Source organism: Procambarus clarkii, chromosome 43 (assembly GCF_040958095.1).
Source record: "Procambarus clarkii isolate CNS0578487 chromosome 43, FALCON_Pclarkii_2.0, whole genome shotgun sequence".
NCBI classification, from domain to species: domain Eukaryota; kingdom Metazoa; phylum Arthropoda; class Malacostraca; order Decapoda; family Cambaridae; genus Procambarus; species Procambarus clarkii.
The window spans coordinates 1,950,382-1,973,702 of NC_091192.1; the positions used below are offsets into that span (position 1 = coordinate 1,950,382).

Here is a 23,321-nt window from a genome sequence, read left to right on the forward strand (position 1 = left end):
ATGGGGCCGGGGGGGGGGGTGTTAACACATGGGGCAAGGGGGAGGGGTGTGTTCACACATGAGGCAAGGGAAAGGGGTGTGTTCACACATGGGGCAAGGGGGAGGGGGTGTGTTCACATATGGGGCAGGGGGTGTGTTCACACATGGGGCCGGGGGGGAGGGGTATGTTCACACATGGGGCCGGGGGGGAGGGGTGTGTTCACACATGGGGCGAGGGAGAGGGGTGACAACACCTACTGACGGGTGGTGTGTGAACGGTGTGTGTGAGGGTGGTGAAGGAATACCACCGTGACTATGGGAGTGACACTCCAGGGTGTCTACTGTGGACCAGAGGACACAGCTGCACCGCTCCTCACAGCAATTACTGCTGGATCTGTAAATGTCACAGTTAACAAGGATATAGCGACAGTGATCGTTGCTAATAGTAATGACCTAAAAAATATACAGGACCGGGCGAACTGGGCTGCACTCTAGATAGCGAACTTTATATACATAATGAACCTGTGGCTTGTGGAAGAGTCAGAACATAAATAACATCAATAGGCAGATCAATGATGAAAAGCATTATGTAACAGTCAGCGATGCAAGACAACTCAAGACTGGCAATGGACGACGGACACTGCTGAAACTCTAGAAAGTGTTGACCAAGCCCAGGATGCTGACACAAGGGGTTTAAAAGCTTCGCCATTACCTCAACTCCTCGACAAATCTAAAGCGAGAAGTAATGTAAGCATAGGCAATGCTTAAGTGCTATAAATGTGACCACTTTACAAATGGCTCAGTATCTGCTCAGACAACCGTAACTGGAAGACCTGCTCTACCACCATCAAAATATTCACACCCCGCCGTCTCCCACACCTCTGCTCCAGGAGGAAAAAAATATATTGTGAATTGAAAGTACCTCTGGGAGTTTGTAACATCTGCTGATGTAGATTTGACTTAAATGAACTATTCGCATACTTTGCGTCATTGTATAATGGAACGTGGAAAAATCGCAGAATTCAGAAATAATACCATCAATGTACAGCCACTAGCACGCGTAGCGTTTCCGGCAAGTCCTTAATCCTTATTTTTTCCCGGAATACGACCCGCCAGGTCGTATAACAACCAGGTACCCATTTACTGTTGGGTAAACAGAGGCTACAGTTAAGGATTGACGCCCAATAAATCCTCCCCGGCCAGGATACGAACCCTGAACAAAGCGCTCGAGAAACGCCAGGCGAATGTCATATCACTTCACCACGGGGACTTAAATCTTCCTGAAGCGACCATACGAGTAATAAATACTCATACTCCGCCCAAGTAAAACAGAAACAAGCAACACTTAGTGGGCCAGCCAGAGGCTTAGGGCCCGCGCAGGAATATTCCTGCAAAAAAAAAACACAAAAAAAACAAACACGGGGACTGCATCTAGTTGAATAACTTAGAATGACATAGAAAGATTATCGATATGAATTTGTTTAAATGATTGTATGTATGTACATGTGTATGTAACATTAACAACTGAGTAACTAGCTTCACAAGATTGTCACTTGCTTAGCTATACGAACTTTTTTGGGGGGAAGTAAAGAGGAAGGAGAGGCATAGGTGAAGGGAAGTATAGAAGTGGGAAATACAGTGAGAGGTATGAAAGCAGGCGGGCTGTCCGCCTTGCTGACACCATGTGTGGGTGTTGGCAGCTAAGCTAAGCTGGCTCCCTCTTGTCAGGGAGCTGTGAGTGTGTGAGAGGTTCTTCACATGTATTTCACCATATATGGATGTCCATAGATGAATACTGTGTAGCATTCATATATACACACTCCGATGCTTCCACACATGTTGTTCTGTTTAAGGCTCTTTATTTTATTATTATTATTTATCGAGTTGTTCATATACACATACACACAATATATATATATATATATATATATATATATATATATATATATATATATATATATATATATATATATATATATATATATATATATATGTCGTACCTAGTAGCCAGAACGCACTTCTCAGCCTACTATGCAAGGCCCGATTTGCCTAATAAGCCAAGTTTTACTGAATTAATATATTTTCTCTAATTTTTTTCTTATGAAATGATAAAGCTACCCATTTCATTATGTATGAGGTCAATTTTTTTTTTATTTGAATTAAAATTAACGTAGATATATGACCGAACCTAACCAACCCTACCTAACCTAACCTAACCTATCTTTATAGGTTAGGTTAGGTAGCCGAAAAAGCATTAATTCATGAAAACTTGGCTTATTAGGCAATTCGGGCCTTGCATAGTAGGCTGAGAAGTGCGTTCTGGCTACTAGGTTCGACATATTATATATATATATATATATATATATATATATATATATATATATATATATATATATATATTTACATATATATATATTTACATATATATATATCCATATTGTCCTGGGGACCATTCAGGCTTGTTCGCATTTGTGTTCCTCACGTGTGCCCCAAAGAATGAGGTGATTTGGTAAAATGCTATGCCCAAGATTACTATCCGAGTGCCGGCGGTGGGGTGGTTCAAATAGCCTCGGCTATCACCTCATTATGTCCGGTCGTGATGGTCAAGTGGATTAAGGCGTCTTGTACATACCAGTTGCGTTGCTTCTGGGAGTATGGGTTCGAGTCACTTCTGGGGTGTGAGTTTTCAGTTGCATATTGTCCTGGGGACCATTCAGGCTTGTTCGCATATATATCCATACATATATACTCACATACACACATATGCATACATATATACTCGCATACACACACATATGCATACATATACACCTACATACTCAGTTTTCCAATTATGGGGGAAGGATATCTGGTCAGTATCTCATCTGGGAATTATATGCTGTGGGAGCGGGGCGTCTCATCTTGGAGCAATCTTTCTAACATTGGGTCCTCTAACATTTGGATGGTGTTCCACACCCTAATGGCTTGGTGCTGCAGTCTGAGGTTTAGTGGCTGTATGTTCAGGAGTTCGTGGAGCTCCTGGATTGTCTGATCATATGGTGGACGGTGTTTTGTTGCTCTCCTTAGCGCCTTATTTTGTACTGCTTGCAGTTTCTGCATGTTAGTTTTCTTTATGGTGTGTAGTGGTACTGGGGGATACTCTAGATGCGGCCGAACTAGAGCCTTATATAGGTGGATCTGAATGTTAGTACCGAGGCTTCGGAATCTTCTCAGTTTTCCTAAGGCTGCTTTGGCTGTTTAGTCGGTCCCTTACATGAATTTGTATCCCTGTTCTATTTATCATAATTGCTAGTATTCTGCCTACCTCCGCATATTGGATCGGATGGTTGTCAAGGATGATGGGGTCCGGGTTTCTTTTCGCAATGTGTATTATCTGAAACTTTTGTTTGTTGGTGCTAATTTTCCATTGCTTTTCAAAGTTGTTTATGAGATCAATTGCCGCCTTGGTCTTGTCGGCTAGTAGCGGCTTTGATGGTCCCGGTTGGCATATTATTTGGGTGACATCATCAGCGTATGCGATGTATTCTCCATGTTGGGGGTTGGGGTAGGTCAGCTGTATATATGTTGAATAGAGTGGGAGAGAGGCAGCTTCCTTGTGGTACTCCACTTTTCAGTTCTATTACGTCACCCAAGTAGCTGCCGATATTAAGCCTAGCAGTTCTGTTGTCTATAAAGCTGCAGAGAGTATACGAACTATGGGGGACCTATTTTGTCTCTGTAACCCTTTCCACCACCACCCACGGGATAGGTATGGGGTCCACCACCGCCCACGGGATGGGTATGGGGTCCACTACCACCCACGGGATGGGTATGGGGTACACCACCACCCACGGGATAGGTATGGTGTCCACCACCGCCTACGGGATGGATATCCACCACCGCCCACAGGATGGGTATGGGGTCCACCACCGCCCACGGGATGGGTATGGGGTCCATCACCGCCCACGGGATGGGTATGGGGTCCATCACCGCCAACGGAATGGAAGATAATGTAGACTCTACAAGTCTACATTATTAAAACAGTTAACAGTAAAAAGATTCACTGAAAGTACTCAGAGTATGGGTAACGATGTGTATCAGTGCTATACCGACGGCTCTGTAGAAGAAGGTGGACGATGTACCGGATGTGCATGCAATATATTTGAACAATCTTCTCTCGTACATACAGCAATGAGGCGCGTCAATGACTGGGCAAGTACAACTCAAACCGAACTTGCAGGCATATACCTTGCCACTGAATTTTTAAAAGACAAAGATAGTGGACTTATATACTCGCTGAGTGTACTCCTGGCATTGAACGCACATAGTAGTGACACCCAGAAAATAGTCAGTGATATTCGAATGAATGTTTTAGCTGCTAAAGAAAACAGATTTGAAATTAATTAATTTAATTAAATTCCTTTGGATACCATCACATGTTGGCATCTCAAGGCATGACACTGTTAATATGCTTGCAAAGACATCATGTAGAAAACCAGTGGTAGAAATTGATATGGGTGTTTCATTAGCAGTGACAAAGAGAATACTTAAACAAATATCTAATGAAGATCTCACCGACCTCACAAATTCACAAAGACCTAAAAGTTGTAGCATTAAATATTATGATAGATATCGTGAGGAGACATTCACATATGGGACTAATAGAAGAAGAACCCGGCAATGTGATGTTATAGTGGCCAGAATACGCCTGGGATATAGACGTATCTGGCAGCTTTCTCAAAACCCAAATGTCGAGTACACAATGTGTCAACTTTGTGAAAGAGAAAAATGCACTCACTTGAACATTATATTGTAGAATGTCCCATACTGACTGACTTTCGCCCTCCTGGGCTGAGGTATGCTAAACTCTGTAATTACTATATGAGTACTGGAACACTTGATGATATATTGGACTTTTAAATTAAATTGACCATGTAATGAATCAATTATACAATGTATGTATGTGATGTAACTATATAACCTAAGCTTGTAAAAGCATCTTAATTACACACTAGTTTCTCTATCAGCTATCTTACCGTCAGAGTAAAAGAGACAAATGTATGTGTATATATATGTATGTATATATCTATGTATGTGTGTATAAATTATATGTGGAAGCTGATCAGAATTACATTTCACCTTTGTAAATGCACATTAATGACACTATGTAAAAGACACATCGAACACTTTATGTAGGGCATACGTAAATCTGTGAATCTATGTATTTACGTATGTAGGTTAGCTTAGCATTTTTAAAGACTATACAGTCACCTTCTGTGGTTGATTATTCAATAAACCCCTGAACTATAGGTTTAGCAAACCTCTCACCCTGTCCATGGAGGACAGAAGAAAATGTATATATGTTGGTTAGCATTGTAAATGTGTGGCCACGTCTGTGGAAGAAAAAAAAAGGGTATGGGGTCCACCACCGCCCACGGGATGGGTATGGGGTCCACCACCGCCCACGGGATGGGTATGGGGTCCACCACCGCCCACGGGATGGGTATGGGGTCCACCACCGCCCACGGGATGGGTATGGGGTCCACCACCGCCCACGGGATGGGTATGGTGTTCCTTGCCACTCAGCAGTAGCGCTGGCTGGCAGTACTCTGGGTGTTGCCACAGAACCTTGTGCTTCCCTTGTGATGATTTCGGAGCTTAGCGTCCCCGTGGCCCGATCATCAACCAGGCCTCCTGGTTGCTGGACTTGTCAACCAGGCTGTTGGACGCGGCTGTTAGCAACCTGACGTATGAATCACAGCCTGGTTAATCACGTCTCTTTTGGAGGTGTTCATCAAGTTGTCTCTTGAACACTGAGAGGGGGGTCGGCCATCATCCTCGGGTGGGACGTATTATAGGTGACAACTTGGTGCAAGAGGGAGCCCTTGGGGTGAGAGACGTGTTGAAGGGCAGACACTGTGGTGGTGTCCGCTCAAGACCCCCGTACGGTAGTCATCTTGTCTTTCCTCCCACACACATGTAGTGCCACCACTACGTGTTGCACTGCCGATGGTCACATATAATAAGAGAAAGGCGTCACGCTGAGCAACATAACACTCACGTCCCTAAAAAAAACAAAAACAAAACAAAAAATCTAGTACCTACACACGGTACCAGAGGGCGGTGTGTGTACTCACCTATTTGTGCCAGCAGGATCGAGCATTGACTTTTGGATCCCGTCTTTCGAGCCATCATTTGTTTACAACAATGACTCTGGTCCTATTTTCCTATCATACCTAAATTACGAATAGAATTTGCCTCCGCAACTTGCTTCTTAAGTGCATTCCATTTTTCCACTGTTCTCACGCTAAAAGAAAACTTCCTAACATTTCTGTGACTCATCTGAGTTTCCAGCTTCCACCCATGTCTCCTCGTTCTGTTAATTCCGTGTGAACATTTTGTCTATTTCCACTCTGTCAATCCCCTAAGTATTTTATGCGTTCCTATCATGTCCCCCGCCCTCTCCCTTCTTTTTTCTAGTGTCGTAAGGCTCAGTTCCTTCAGGCGCTCTTCATACCCCATCCCTCGTAACTCTGGGACGAGCCTCGTTGCAAACATCTGAACCTTATCCAGTTTCTTTGTGTTTCTTCAGATGGGGACTCCATGATGGGAAGTGTGTGTGATACCTGGTTGATGGGGTTCTGGGAGTTCTTCTACTCCCCAAGCCCGGCCCGAGGCCAGGCTTGACTTATGAGAGTTTAGTCCACCAGGCTGTTGCTTGGAGCGGCCCGCAGGCCCACATTAAAAGAGACAAATGCATGTGAATGCATGTGTGAGTGTATATATGTATATATATATGTATATGTACGTATATATGTGTGTGTATGAATATGTATGTGTATAAAGTACATATGGAAGCTGATCAGAATTATATTTCACCTTTGTAAATGCACATTAATGACACTTCAAACACTTTATGTAGGGCATACGTAAATCTGTGTATCTATGTATTTACGTATGTAGGTTAGCTTAGCATTTTAAAAGTACCGAATCACCTTCTGTGGTTGATTGTTCAATAAATCCCTGAACTATATGTTTAACAGATCTCTAACCCTGTCCATGGAGGACAGAAGAAAATGTATATATGCTGGTTAGCATTGTAAATGTGTGGCCACGTCTGTGGTAGAAAATAATAATAATAATAATAAAAAAATCACCACAGCCCGGTTGGTCCGGCACTTTTTTTTAGAAAACAATCTAGTTTTCTCTTGAAGATGTCCACGGTTGTTCCGGCAATATTTCTTATAGTCGCTGGGAGGACGTTGAACAACCGCGGACCTCTGATGATTATACAGTGTTCTCTGATTGTGCCTATGGCACCTCTGCTCTTCACTGGTTCTATTCTGCATTTTCTTCCATATCGTTCACTCCAGTACGTTGTTATTTTACTGTGTAGATGTGGGACCTGACCCTCCAGTATTTTCCATGTGTATATTATTTGGTATCTCTCTCGTCTCCTTTCTAAAGAGTACATTTGGAGAGCTTTGAGACGATCCCAATAATTTAGGTGCTTTATCGCGTCTATGCGTGCCGTATATGTTCTCTGTATTCCCTCTACTTCAGCAATCTCTCCTGCTCTGAAGGGGGAAGTGAGTACTGAGCAGTACTCAAGACGGGACAACACAAGTGATTTGAAGAGTACAACCATTGTGATGGGATCCCTGGATTTGAAAGTTCTCGTAATCCATCCTATCATTTTTCTGGCTGACGCAATATTTGCTTGGTTATGCTCTCTAAACGTTAGATCATCGGACATCATTATTCCAAAATTCTTGTCATGCTGTTTTCCTACTATGAGCAGATTCGATTGTGTTTTGTACCCTGTATTATGTTTCAGCTCCTCATTTTTGCCGTACCTGAGTACTTGGAATTTATCACTGTTAAACATCAAGTTATTTTCTGCTGCCCAATCAAAAACTTTGTTAATGTTTGTCTGTAGTTTTTCAATGTCTTCAACAGAGGTAATTTTCATGCTGATTTTTATATCATTTGCAAAGGATGACATGAAGCTGTGACTTGTATTTTTGTCTATATCTGATATGAGAATAAGGAACAGCAGTGGTGCAAGGACTGTACCTTGAGGTACAGAGCTTTTAACTGCGCTGGGATTCGATTTTATTTGATTGACTGTTACTCTTTGTGTTCTGTTCGACAGGAAATGAGTATCCAGCGTCCTGCTTTACCAGTTATTCCCATTGACTTCATTTTGTGTGCAATCACTCCATGGTCACATTTGTCGAATGCCTTTGCAAAGTCTGTGTATACAACATCAGCATTCTGTTTTTCTTCTAATGCCTCAGTGATTTTGTCATAGTGGTCAAGTAGCTGTGAGAGGCATGATCTTCCTGCTCTAAATCCATGTTGGCCTGGATTGTGGAGGTCATTGGTTTCCATGAATCTAGTGACCTGACTCCTGATCACTCTCTCAAATACTGTACTCACCTATTTGTGCTTGCGGGGGTTGAGCTCTGGCTCTTTGCTTTCGCCTCTCAACTGTCAATCAACTAGTGTACAGGTTCCTGAGCCTATTGGGCTCAATCATATCTGCACTTGAAACTGTGTATGGAGTCAGCCTCCACCACATCACTTCCTAAAGAAGTGTGTGTGTATTCACCAAGTTGTGCTTGCGGGGGTTGAGCTCTGCTCTTTCGGCCCACCTCTCAACTGTTTTCTACTACTACTCCCCCCCCCCCCTCACAAACACACACCCAGGAAGCAGCCTGTGACAGCTGACTAACTCCCAGGTACCTATTTACTGCTAGGTAACAGGGGCATAGGGTGAAAGAAACTCTGCCTATTGTTTCTCGCTGGGGCCCGGGATAGAACCCGGGACCACAGGATCACGTGTCCAGGGTGTTGTCCGCTCGGCCGGCCGGCTCTCCGTCAGTGTGTGTGTGTGTGTGTGTGTGTGTGTGTGTGTGTGTGTGTGTGTGTGTGTGTGTGTGTGTGTGTGTGTGGCGTGTGTGTGGGCGTGCGTGTGGGCGTGCGTGTGTGCGTGCGTGTGTGCGTGCGTGCGGACCAGAGAACATAAGGATGTCAACATACAGGGAGTGCAGCAGGTGGGCAGGGTGTGGCAGCAGGAGTGGCAGCGTTACGCTGGAGATGTCTGGTTCCGGTAACTGTAGTTAACTAGCCAATTGTTAAGGCACACCACAGTGCATGCGCCTCGTTAAGGAGCGGCGCGAATGACCTTACTGATGGTATCCAAGGCCCTCTAACCGTCATTAGGTCATTGGTCAGGTAGTGGAGTGTTGTTGTGTGCACCTTGGCGGGTACTGTTGGTACCCGCCACGGTACTGTCGGTACCCGCCACGGTACTGTCGCGTACCCGCCACGGTACTGTCGGTACCCGCCACGGTACTGTCGCGTACCCGCCACGGTACTGTCGGTACCCGCCACGGTACTGTTGGTACCCGCCACGGTACTGTTGGTACCCGCCACGGTACTGTTGGTACCCGCCACGGTACTGTTGGTACCCGCCACGGTACTGTTGGTACCCGCCACGGTACTGTCGGTACCCGCCACGGTACTGTCGGTACCCGCCACGGTACTGTTGGTACCCGCCACGGTACTGTTGGTACCCGCCACGGTACTGTTGGTACCCGCCACGGTACTGTCGGTACCCGCCACGGTACTGTCGGTACCCGCCACGGTACTGTCGGTACCCGCCACGGTACTGTCGGTACCCGCCACGGTACTGTCGGTACCCGCCTCGGTACTGTCGGTACCCGCCACGGTACTGTTGGTACCCGCCACGGTACTGTTGGTACCCGCCACGGTACTGTTGGTACCCGCCACGGTACTGTTGGTACCCGCCACGGTACTGTTGGTACCCGCCACGGTACTGTTGCATAGTTTGTGTGGTAAGTTGTCGTCCAGCAGGCGGGGGGGGGGGGGAGACTAGCCCACACCAGTCCCCCCCCCCTCCCCACCCCCACACACCCTGCTATTGATATGGTAATTGTGGGCCGGCGTAGCATGGCCACACTGTCGCCACACCCACCACACACCTCCCCTCCCCCACACCTGCTAGGAAGGCCATGTTGTGCATATATCTTGTGACTTTTGTTGTGGTAACAGTCCTCTGGTCCTGTGAGTTTGATCACGTGTTTCATAACCGGTGTTGTACGGGTCTGCTCAACAGGGAGTGTACATGTACGGGTCTGCTCAACAGGGAGGGTACATGTACGGGTCTGCTCAACAGGGAGGGTACATGTACGGGTCTGCTCAACAGGGAGTGTACATGTACGGGTCTGCTCAACAGGGAGGGTACATGTACGGGTCTGCTCAACAGGGAGGGTACATGTACGGGTCTGCTCAACAGGGAGTGTACATGTACGGGTCTGCTCAACAAGGAGTGTACATGTACGGGTCTGCTCAACAAGGAGTGTACATGTACGGGTCTGCTCAACAAAGGAGTGTACATGTACGGGTCTGCTCAACAAGGAGTGTACATGTACGAGTCTGCTCAACAGAGAGTGTACATGTACGAGTCTGCTCAACAGAGAGTATACATGTACGGGTCTGCTCAACAAGGAGTGTACATGTACGAAGATCAAGGAGACGTCGAAGACACTAACTCATCACTGAGCATCATGATCAGTAATCATTTTAGACTAATAGAGTAACTAAGTTTCTAACCTAGCTAAATGTTATTTAATATTAGAGAACTGAATGTGTTTATTCATTAAAATGAAGGAAGATTCTGAGTTGACAGTCAAATTAGTAGCTTAGTCATTGTGACTTGTAGCTTGTTCAATTACAGCTCACAGGCTTGTCACTGAAACTCATTAATTTAACCTCAACTTTTAATGAGTAAATTAGCCTCTTTTAATAGTCAACTATATTTATTAATGAGTACAGACTTAGCTGTTACTCTGTTGACTCTAATTAATGTCTCTAATATCTACCTAAATAGAGGGTTTGATTTTCCCAAACCTACCTAAGCAGAGGGTTATGCTAAATGTGACAATCTACTATTTCTTTGGTAGTGTTCTAACACCACCCTAATGTAACACCACTATAATGTATACTAAACTAATAATGTACACACTACTACTTATCCTGAGTAACACTTCCCATCGGTTGCAGTTGGTAACACTGTTATTGAACACTGTATTATGAGTTGACATATGATGGTTACACCGGAACCAAAGGTATACTGCAAAACAAGGAAATGCTACACAGGATTAAACATCTGCCTTCACCATTGAGACTATATCAAGCAACGAGGCAAGAAACATTGCTTGACTAGGAGAGTACTTTCTATGACTGTCATTAATTATGTAACGGTTGTACAGCCTACTATATCCAAAAGGCTAAGAGGATTCAACAATTGACACAGACGGGAAATTTAACATGAGTTTATTGAGAACAAAAATTATGTCAATCACCACTTATAAATCCTACTCTAACACTGGCAAAAAGTTAAGAAATTTGGACATGGAACAAAACCTCAGAGATCACACACATTACCTTAAGACCTCTGTCACCCCCTGGCTGAGATGTTCTTCACAGACCCGCTCTCGATCCCGGTGTCTCGTACTCTCCATCCTTAAGTCTCTACAGGACCAATATATACCCTCGAAAAAGGGGGAGGGGAAGATTTACTATTGGATCAAAAATGCCAGGGGGGTCGGGCCACACGTGCACAAACACTTAAAAATATTTCAATTAAGCTTGTTTGACATTGACCATACCCTGTTCAAGAGAGGAGTTATTAATTACGTGTGTGACTGACCTCTGACCTGGCTAAAAGGGGGAGATCCATGGATGTTTACACATAAGAATCTGGGTCTAATTCCCTTGCAATGTTTGACCAGAGTATCATGAAATATTACATACTTGAAACTATGCTGACTAAGACTATGCCAGGAATTTTTTAATCAACATACAAGATAAACCGGAGGTCATCTGGGCTGACCTCTTGGAGAAGGCTTCCCTAGGTGAGAACTCTAAGGGGGAGGGGGTCATGGGTCTTACAGTGTCACCCTAGCTAAATTATGAGCAGTTCATAATTTAAGTTGATCGTTTATTAAAGCGTTCGGCTACAGTGCCATAGTCCTCTAGACTTAACGAAGCACCTAGTACAACAGAATTATTTGAGAGTAGTAGAGCCTACTCGGGTTATAAGTATTACGCTACAATGCTATAGTCCTCTTGAGACTTAACGAAGCACGTAACTTGAAGAATATCACGGTGAGCAATGATGATTGCTCAGGTTATCATGATGAGCAACAATGATCACAAAAACACTGATCCAAGTATGCAGAATAACCACTTATGAAGAACAGACATTCTTTGGGGCACACGTGAGGAACACAAATGCGAAATTGCATGTATGCCTGGGGACCATTCAGGCCGGGAATCTTAGCAAAATATGCCAAATATGCTGACTGTAGGTGTAGCCTGCACATGACTGTAAAGCTGCCGCCCAGTTGGGTGGGTGTGGTGTACATGACTGTAAAGCTGCCGCCCAGTTAGGTGGGTGTGGTGTACATGACTGTAAAGCTGCCGCCCAGTTGGGTGGGTGTGGAGCACATGACTGTAAAGCTGCCGCCCAGTTGGGTGGGTGTGGAGCACATGACTGTAAAGCTGCCGCCCAGTTGGGTGGGTGTGGTGCACATGACTAAAGCTGCCGCCCAGTTGGGTGGGTGTGGTGTACATGACTGTAAAGCTGCCGCCCAGTTGGGTGGGTGTGGAGCACATGACTGTAAAGCTGCCGCCCAGTTGGGTGAGTGTGGAGCACATGACTGTAAAGCTGCCGCCCAGTTGGGTGGGTGTGGAGCACATGACTTGTGAGCCTCTTGTTGAATCACTTGTGATATAGAAAGATTATCGATATGTATATGTATTTGTGTAAATAATTGTATATATGTACATGTGTATGTAACATATCACTTGCTTAGCTGAACGAACTATGAGGTTCAGTTCCTGAACCCATTATATGTCTCTGTAACCCTTTCCACCGCCGCCCACGGGATGGGTGTGGGGTCCACCACCGCCCAAACAGGATGGGTATGGGGTCCACCACCGCCCACGGGATGGGCGTGGGGTCCACCATTCCCCACGGGATGGGTATGGGGTCCACCACCGCCCACGGGATGGGTATGGTGTTCACCATTCCACACAGGATGGGTATGGGGTCCACCACCGCCCACGGGATGGGTGTGGGGTCCACCATTCCCCACGGGATGGGTATGGGGTCTACCACCGCCCACGGGATGGGTATGGGGTTCACCATTGCACACAGGATGGGTATGGGGTCCACCACCGTCCACGGGATGGGTATGGGGTCCACCACCACCCACGGGATGGGTATGGGGTCCACCACCGCCCACGGGATGGGTATGGGGTCCACTACTGCCCACGGGATGGTTATGGGGTCCACTACCGCCCACGGGATGGGTATGGGGTCCACTACCGCCCACGGGATGGGTATGGGGTCCACCACCGCCCACGGGATGGGTATGGGGTCCACCACCGCCCACGGGATGGGTATGGGGTCCACCACCGTCCACGGGATGGGTATGGGGTCCACCACCGCCCACGGGATGGGTATAGGGTCCACCACCGCCCACGGGATGGGTATGGGGTCCACCACCGTCCACGGGATGGGTATGGGGTCCACCACCGCCCACGGGATGGGTATGGGGTCCACCACCGCCCACGGGATGGGTATGGGGTCCACCACCGCCCACGGGATGGGTATGGGGTCCACCACCGCCCACGGGATGGGTATGGGGTCCACCACCGTCCACGGGATGGGTATGGGGTCCACCACCGCCCACGGGATGGGTATGGGGTCCACCACCGCCCACGGGATGGGTATGGGGTCCACTACCGCCCACGGGATGGGTATGGGGTCCACCACCGCCCACGGGATGGGTATGGGGTCCACCACCGTTCACGGGATGGGTATGGGGTCCACCACCGCCCACGGGATGGGTATGGGGTCCACCACCGTCCACGGGATGGGTATGGGGTCCACCACCGCCCACGGGATGGGTATGGGGTCCACCACCGTCCACGGGATGGGTATGGGGTCCACCACCGCCCACGGGATGGGTATGGGGTCCACCACCGCCCACGGGATGGGTATGGGGTCCACCACCACCCACGGGATGGGTATGGGGTCCACCACCGCCCACGGGATGGGTATGGGGTCCACCACCGCCCACGGGATGGGTATGGGGTCCACCACCGCCCACGGGATGGGTATGGGGTCCACCACCGCCCACGGGATGGGTATGGGGTCCACTACCGCCCACGGGATGGGTATGGGGTCCACCACCGCCCACGGGATGGGTATGGGGTCCACCACCGCCCACGGGATGGGTATGGGGTCCACTACCGCCCACGGGATGGGTATGGGGTCCACCACCGCCCACGGGATGGGTATGGGGTCCACTACCGCCCACGGGATGGTTAGGGGGTCCACCACCGCCCACGGGATGGGTATGGGGTCCACCACCGCCCACGGGATGGGTATGGGTTGCATAATAAAGAAGGAAATTGAAATCAGAGACAGGAGCGTGGCAACACTGTCAGCAGTGATACCTCGTCTGCCGCTGTCAACACACAGTGGTGCCAGCACAGCACCAGACCCTTGCAACCCCGGCTCCTTCAACACCTCACTTGTGCTCCTCCTCCCTCTCTCTCTCTCACCATGGTGGCACTTATCAACTGGCTCCATGATAAGACGCCCCGCTCCCACAGCTGGTGGCCCAAGATGAGACGCCCCACTCCCACAGCTGGTGGCCCAAGATGAGACGCCCCACTCCCACAGCTGGTGGCCCAAGATGAGACGCCCCGCTCCCACAGCTGGTGGCCCAAGATGAGACGCCCCACTCCCACAGCTGGTGGCCCAAGATGAAACGCCCCGCTCCCACAGCTGGTGGCCCAAGATGAGACGCCCCGCTCCCACAGCTGGTGGCCCAAGATGAGACGCCCCACTCCCACAGCTGGTGGCCCAAGATGAGACGCCCCACTCCCACAGCTGGTGGCCCAAGATGAGACGCCCCGCTCCCACAGCTGGTGGCCCAAGATGAGACGCCCCGCTCCCACAGCTGGTGGCCCAAGATGAGACGCCCCGCTCCCACAGCTGGTGGCCCAAGATGAGACGCCCCACTCCCACAGCTGGTGGCCCAAGATGAGACGCCCCACTCCCACAGCTGGTGGCCTAAGATTAGACGCCCCGCTCCCACAGCTGGTGGCCCAAGATGAGACGCCCCGCTCCCACAGCTGGTGGCCCAAGATGAGACGCCCCGCTCCCACAGCTGGTGGCCCAAGATGAGACGCCCCACTCCCACAGCTGGTGGCCCAAGATGAAACGCCCCGCTCCCACAGCTGGTGGCCCAAGATGAGACGCCCCGCTCCCACAGCTGGTGGCCCAAGATGAGACGCCCCACTCCCACAGCTGGTGGCCCAAGATGAGACGCCCCACTCCCACAGCTGGTGGCCCAAGATGAGACGCCCCGCTCCCACAGCTGGTGGCCCAAGATGAGACGCCCCGCTCCCACAGCTGGTGGCCCAAGATGAGACGCCCCGCTCCCACAGCTGGTGGCCCAAGATGAGACGCCCCACTCCCACAGCTGGTGGCCCAAGATGAGACGCCCCACTCCCACAGCTGGTGGCCTAAGATTAGACGCCCCGCTCCCACAGCTGGTGGCCCAAGATGAGACGCCCCGCTCCCACAGCTGGTGGCCCAAGATGAGACGCCCCACTCCCACAGCTGGTGGCCCAAGATGAGACGCCCCACTCCCACAGCTGGTGGCCCAAGATTAGACGCCCCGCTCCCACAGCTGGTGGCCCAAGATGAGACGCCCCGCTCCCACAGCTGGTGGCCCAAGATGAGACGCCCCGCTCCCACAGCTGGTGGCCCAAGATGAGACGCCCCGCTCCCACAGCTGGTGGCCCAAGATGAGACGCCCCGCTCCCACAGCTGGTGGCCCAAGATGAGACGCCCCACTCCCACAGCTGGTGGCCCAAGATGAGACGCCCCACTCCCACAGCTGGTGGCCCAAGATGAGACGCCCCGCTCCCACAGCTGGTGGCCCAAGATGAGACGCCCCGCTCCCACAGCTGGTGGCCCAAGATGAGACGCCCCACTCCCACAGCTGGTAGCCCAAGATACCCACACCCACACATCGTGTCAGTAAGGCGGACAGCCCGCCTGCTTTCATACCTCTCACTATTTCCCATTTCCATTTGTTTGTGGCTCTCCATCCTTTTTACTCTCTGTTATGATCCGGTAATGAAGTTAATTATGTAAAAATTTTTATCTTTATTAACACAACTCTTGGCCTCAAAGTTATATTTTGTCAACTCTTTTACATTAATTATTATTTTCACGGAACAAATAATACTCAGTTGCAGTGTAGTGTTGAAGTATGTTGTTATTATTGGTAGTATGTGCATGCTGTATTATACAAGTAGTTGTATTTCCATTCCGTGTTGGGGTGAAGAGATGCGACTACAGGTATGGTACGGGTGTCAGCCTGGCCCTGTGATCGCCACCTGTTGACCAGCAGGAGCACCACCAACTGTAGCTGGCTTGTGAGCTATATATATTATTCTTCCTGCATTACTAATATTGCTTATTGTTTACATATCCTTAAGCATTCAATATTAATTATAAACATTACATGAAAAAGTCTCCCAGTCAAACTATCCCAAACAGATTAACCTCATTCATCTTGAGCAACATACAAGGACGGAAAACAAGAACAAACAACAAAGTACAGTTCATAAATGGCCTCACTGAGTCAAATGCAGAATTTGGAGCTTTCTCAGAAACCCATGCAAGGGAACTGTTGGACAGTGAGATCTGGATACCAGGATATGGTATCCAGATCCATATCCAGATGAGGTATGGTAGCAGGGGCGGCCTGCTACCATACCTCAGAGACCGGTGTGATAGGGTACATAGGTCACATGGAGGAGTGGGTCTCTATATTAGGGAAGACCTTGTATGCGCGGAGCTCCTTAACGTTACAAATGAGGTGGTAGAAATACTGAGAGTAATCTTCCAACTGATTTTGGAAGCATATGAATTCTGTCTGAAACATGTTCCTTTGAGGAAAGCCAAAAAGAGGTCCAGCGTAGAAAGAGAACGCAGACGACACTCTAAAAGAATGAAAAAATAACGGAAATGCTTAAGCAGACACGACTTTCCCTACAAAGGACTAATTTTACACAGGGAGAGTGAAGAAATCGAGCAGAAACTGAAACACTCACATCAGACTGAAGAAAGGCAGCTAGAACTGAAAGCAATTCAGGAAATAAAGAAAAACAAAATATTTCTTCATATGCGAAATCAAAAGCAAAAACCACTGATAGTATTGGACCTATTCGTACAAGTGAAGGTTCATACACGGAGGATGACAAAGAAATTAGTGAAATCATGTTAAGCACTCCGATAAATGCGCTTATTGGATGCGCTTAAAGCAGCAGACATAGCTCCTCTACACAAGGAAGGGAAAAAAGCATTGGCAAAGAACTATAGACCAGTTGCACTAACGTCCCACATAATCAATAGATACCAATGACCTTCACAACCCAGGCCAACATAGATTTAGAGAGGGAAGATCATGCCTCTCACAGCTACTTGACCACTACGACAAAGTCACTGAGGCATTAGAAGAAAAACAGAATGCTGATGTGGTATACACGGACTTCGCAAAGGCATTCGACAAATGTGACCATTGAGTGATAGCACACAAAGTGAGGTTAATGGGAATAACTGGTAAAGCAGGACACTGGATACTCAGTTTTCTGTCGAACAGTCAACCATATGAAATCTAGTCCAAGCGCAGTTAAAAGCCCTGTACCTCAAGATACAATCCTTGCACCGCTGCTTTTCCTTGTTCTCATATCAGACAGACAAAAATACAAGTCACAGCTTCGTATCTTCCTTTGCAGATGACACAAAAATAAGCATGAAAATTACCTCCGCTGAAGACATTGAAAAACTTCAAGCAAATATTAATAAAGTTTTCAACTGGGCAGCAGAAAATAACATGATATTTAACAGTGATAAATTTCAGGTACGGCAAAAATGAGGACCTGAAACATAATACAGGGTACAAGACACAATCGAATCTTCCCATAATGGGTAAACAGCATGTCAAGGATTTGGGAATAATGATGTCCGACGACCTAACGTTTAGGGAGCATAACCAAGCAAATATTGCGTCAGCCAGAAAAATGATAGGATGGATTACGAGAACATTCAAATCCAGGGATCCCATCACAATGGTTGTACTCTTCAAATCACTTGTGCTGTCTCGTCTTGAGTACTGTTCAGTACTCACTTCACCCTTTACAGCATGAGAGATTGCTGAAATAGAGGGAGTACAGAGAACATAGACGCGACAAAGCACCTAAATTATTGGGATTGTCTCAAAACTCTGCAAATGTACTGGCTAGAAAGGAGACGAGAGAGATATCAAATAATATACACATGGAAAATACTGGAGGGCCAGGTCCCAAATCTACACAGTAAAATAACAACGTACTGGAGTGAACGATATGGAAGAAAATGCAGAATAGAACAAGTGAAGAGCAGAGGTGCCATAGGCACAATCAGAGAACACTGTATAAACATCAGAGGTCCGCGGTTGTTCAACGTCCTCCCAGCGACTATCAGAAATATTGCCGGAACAACCGTGGACATCTTCAAGAGAAAACTAGACTGTTTTCTAAAAGAAGGTCCGACCAACCGGGCTGTGGTGGATATGTGGGCCTGCGGGCCGCTACAAGCAACAGCCTGGTGGACCAAACTTTCACAACACACAGAAATCACAATAGCGTGATGTATCAAATGAACAAATGTACATGGGCCGTGACTAGGATTCGAACCTTGATGCTCTCGGACGTAGGTCCGAATCCTCGTCACGGCCCTTGTTGATTTGTTCAAGCTTTCACAAGTCAAGCCTGGCCTCGAGCAGGGCTTGGGGAGTAGAACAACTCCCAGAACCCCATCAACCAGGAACTGTAAAGCCATCAGTGGTGATCATTTTCAGTGATAAACATTACTGCTTCATGCAGCCAGGCGTGATTATATTCTTGTCTTCCACAGATTACACTGTATGTGTAGGTTATTACCTCTTTTACCCCATTAATATTCCTGGGTTATTAATTAATTGAGGAGACAGGGCGAGAAGGTATGTTGGAGTCAGTCGCAGGACACATGACACACGACTATTAAGAGTGGGAGTTGTGACCCGCTCACCCCGGGAAAACATTTCACGCTCTGCTCTCACCTGTAAATCCTTTACTCTCACCATTACCCCAGCCAGCCCTCATGCTCTCACCTCTCACCTCGGCACCCCTTATCCTCCCCCACCTCCCCTCACTAAGACACCCCAGACCCACCTCCCCTCACTAAGACTCCCCAGACCCACCTCCCCTCACTAAGACTCCCCAGACCCACCTCCCCTCACTAAGACTCCCCAGACCCACCTCCCCTCACTAAGACTCCCCAGGCCCACCTCCCCTCACTAAGACTCCCCAGACCCACCTCCCCTCACTAAGACTCCCCAGACCCACCTCCCCTCACTAAGACTCCCCAGGCCCACCTCCCCTCACTAAGACTCCCCAGACCCACCTCCCCTCACTAAGACTCCCCAGGCCCACCTCCCCTCACTAAGACTCCCCAGACCCACCTCCCCTCACTAAGACTCTCCAGACCCACCTCCCCTCACTAAGACTCTCCAGACCCACCTCCCCTCACTAAGACTCCCCAGACCCACCTTCCCTCACTAAGACTCCCCAGACCCACCTCCCCTCACTAAGACTCTCCAGACCCACCTCCCCTCACTAAGACTCTCCAGACCCACCTTCCCTCACTAAGACTCCCCAGACCCACCTCCCCTCACTAAGACTCCCCAGACCCACCTCCCCTCACTAAGACTCTCCAGACCCACCTCCCCTCACTAAGACTCTCCAGACCCACCTCCCCTCACTAAGACTCTCCAGACCCACCTCCCCTCACTAAGACTCCCCAGACCCACCTCCCCCGACTCCCCAGACCCACCTCCCCCGACTCCCCAGACCCACCTCCCCTCACTAAGACTCCCCAGACCCACCTCCCCCGACTCCCCAGACCCACCTCCCCTCACTAAGACTCCCCAGACCCACCTCCCCTCACTAAGACTCTCCAGACCCACCTCCCCCGACTCCCCAGACCCACCTCCCCCTCACTAAGACTCTCCAGACCCACCTCCCCCGACTCCCCAGACCCACCTCCCCTCACTAAGACTCCCCAGACCCACCTCCCCTCACTAAGACTCCCCAGGCCCACCTCCCCTCACTAAGACTCTCCAGACCCACCTCCCCCGACTCCCCAGACCCACCTCCCCTCACTAAGACTCCCCAGGCCCACCTCCCCTCACTAAGACTCCCCAGGCCCACCTCCCCTCACTAAGACTCTCCAGACCCACCTCCCCCGACTCCCCAGGCCCACCTCCCCTCACTAAGACTCCCCAGGCCCACCTCCCCTCACTAAGACTCCCCAGGCCCACCTCCCCCGACTCCCCAGGCCCACCTCCCCTCACTAAGACTCCCCAGGCCCACCTCCCCTCACTAAGACTCCCCAGACCCACCTCCCCTCACTAAGACTCCCCAGACCCACCTCCCCTCACTAAGACTCTCCAGACCCACCTCCCCCGACTCCCCAGGCCCACCTCCCCTCACTAAGACTCCCCAGGCCCACCTCCCCCGACTCCCCAGGCCCACCTCCCCTCACTAAGACTCCCAGGCCCACCTCCCCTCACTAAGACTCCCCAGACCCACCTCCCCTCACTAAGACTCCCCAGACCCACCTCCCCTCACTAAGACTCCCCAGACCCACCTCCCCTCACTAAGACTCCCCAGACCCACCTCCCCTCACTAAGACTCTCCAGACCCACCTCACCTCACTAAGACTCCCCAGACCCACCTCCCCTCACTAAGACTCCCCAGACCCACCTCCCCTCACTAAGACTCCCCAGGCCCACCTCCCCTCACTAAGACTCCCCAGGCCCACCTCCCCTCACTAAGACTCTCCAGACCCACCTCCCCTCACTAAGACTCCCCAGACCCACCTCCCCCGACTCCCCAGACCCACCTCCCCTCACTAAGACTCCCCAGACCCACCTCCCCTCACTAAGACTCCCCAGACCCACCTCCCCTCAATAAGACTCCCCAGACCCACCTCCCCCGACTCCCCAGACCCACCTCCCCTCACTAAGACTCTCCAGACCCACCTCCCCTCACTAAGACTCTCCAGACCCACCTCCCCCGACTCCCCAGACCCACCTCCCCTCACTAAGACTCCCCAGACCCACCTCCCCTCACTAAGACTCCCCAGACCCACCTCCCCTCACTAAGACACCCCAGACCCACCTCCCCCGACTCCCCAGACCCACCTCCCCTCACTAAGACTCCCCAGACCCACCTCCCCTCACTAAGACTCCCCAGAACCACCTCCCCTCAATAAGACTCCCCAGACCCACCTCCCCCGACTCCCCAGACCCACCTCCCCTCACTAAGACTCTCCAGACCCACCTCCCCTCACTAAGACTCTCCAGACCCACCTCCCCAGACCCACCTCCCCTCACTAAGACTCCCCAGACCCACCTCCCCTCACTAAGACTCCCCAGACCCACCTCCCCTCAATAAGACTCTCCAGACCCACCTCCCCTCAATAAGACTCCCCAGACCCACCTCCCCCGACTCCCCAGACCCACCTCCCCTCACTAAGACTCTCCAGACCCACCTCCCCTCACTAAGACTCTCCAGACCCACCTCCCCCGACTCCCCAGACCCACCTCCCCTCACTAAGACTCCCCAGACCCACCTCCCCTCACTAAGACTCCCCAGACCCACCTTCCCCGACTCCCCAGACCCACCTCCCCTCACTAAGACTCCCCAGACCCACCTCCCCTCACTAAGACTCCCCAGACCCACCTCCCCTCACTAAGACTCCCCAAACCCACCTCCCCTCACTAAGACTCCCCAGACCCACCTCCCCTCACTAAGACTCTCCAGACCCACCTCCCCTCACTAAGACTCCCCAGACCCACCTCCCCTCACTAAGACTCTCCAGACCCACCTCCCCTCACTAAGACTCCCCAGACCCACCTCCCCCTCACTAAGACTCCCCAGACCCACCTCCCCTCACTAAGACTCCCCAGGCTTACCTCCCCTCACTAAGACTCCCCAGACCCACCTCCCCTCACTAAGACTCCCCAGACCCACCTCCCCTCACTAAGACTCCCCAGCTCCCGTGGTATGCGTCATACCACAGATATACCGAGAGAATACCTCCCCTCCCCCCCCCCCCTCCCAGATACCGTGAAGATTAAGGGGCGTAACCCAATCTTGTTTTATAGGGATTCCTTAGGCCGATGGTATCAGGTGTGGGGCGGCCTGGTACCATACCTCAGAGACCGGGCTTGGTGGTATGAGGTGTGGGGCGGCCTGGTACCATACCTCTGAGACCGGGCATGGTGGTATCAGGTGTGGGGCGGCCTGGTACCATACCTCAGAGACCGGGCATGGTGGTATCAGGTGTGGGGCGGCCTGGTACCATACCTCAGAGACCGGGCATGGTGGTATCAGGTGTGGGGCGGCCTGGTACCATACCTCAGAGACCGGGCTTGGTGGTATGAGGTGTGGGGTGGCCTGGTACCATACCTCAGAGACCGGGCTTGGTGGTATGAGGTGTGGGGCGGCCTGGTACCATACCTCAGAGACCGGGCTTGGTGGTATGAGGTGTGGGGCGGCCTGGTACCATACCTCAGAGACCGGGCTTGGTGTTCCTGCCGGTGGTAGTGCAGCAGTGGTACTCTGCAAGTTTACAAGTGAAGGTGTCATTGGGGTGGTGGCAGTTTACTAATGAATGGGGCCTGACAGCTGAGTGGACAGCGCTCGGGATTCGTAGTCCCAAGGTTCCGGGTTCGATCCCCGGCGGAGGCGGAAACAAATGAGCAGAGTTTCTTTCACCCTGAGGTTTCTGTTCACCTAGCAGTAAATAGGTACCTGGGTGTTAGATAGCTGCTATGGGCTGTTTCCTGAGGATTTGTAACAAAAAGGAGGCCTGGTCGAGGACCGGGCCGCGGGTACGCTAAGCCCCGAAATCATCTAAAGATAACCTCAAGATAAGAAGATGGTGAGAGTGGGTGTAAGGAGACTATAATTGATGAGAAACAACTAACGAGAATGGAGTAACTATGTGGTCTAGATCAGTGCTTTCAACCTGCGTGGACAGTCCACCTTATAGTGGACCAGATTAAGTGAGGGGTGGACAGCTGTCTAGGGTGGACCAGATTAAGTGAGGGGTGGACAGCTGTCTAGGGTGGACCAGATTAAGTGAGGGG

At 50.2% G+C, this 23,321-nt stretch overlaps 2 protein-coding genes across 2 annotated transcripts in view; both read right to left on the reverse strand.

Moving 5' to 3' along the window:
• LOC123753377 (protein suppressor 2 of zeste-like) overlaps positions 1-23,321 on the reverse strand; it is a 280,164-nt gene that overhangs the window by 227,003 nt on the left and 29,840 nt on the right. The window lies entirely within an intron of this gene.
• LOC138350052 (uncharacterized) lies at positions 9,188-9,811 on the reverse strand. Its single transcript, XM_069300334.1, has one exon. The coding sequence runs from the start codon at positions 9,809-9,811 to the stop codon at positions 9,188-9,190; it is 624 nt and encodes a 207-aa protein (XP_069156435.1).

Excerpts from the sequence above, each read along its gene's own strand:
- LOC138350052 (XM_069300334.1), bottom strand. The coding sequence starts at position 9,811 with ATGCAACAGTACCGTGGCGGGTACCAACAGTACCGTGGCGGGTACCAA.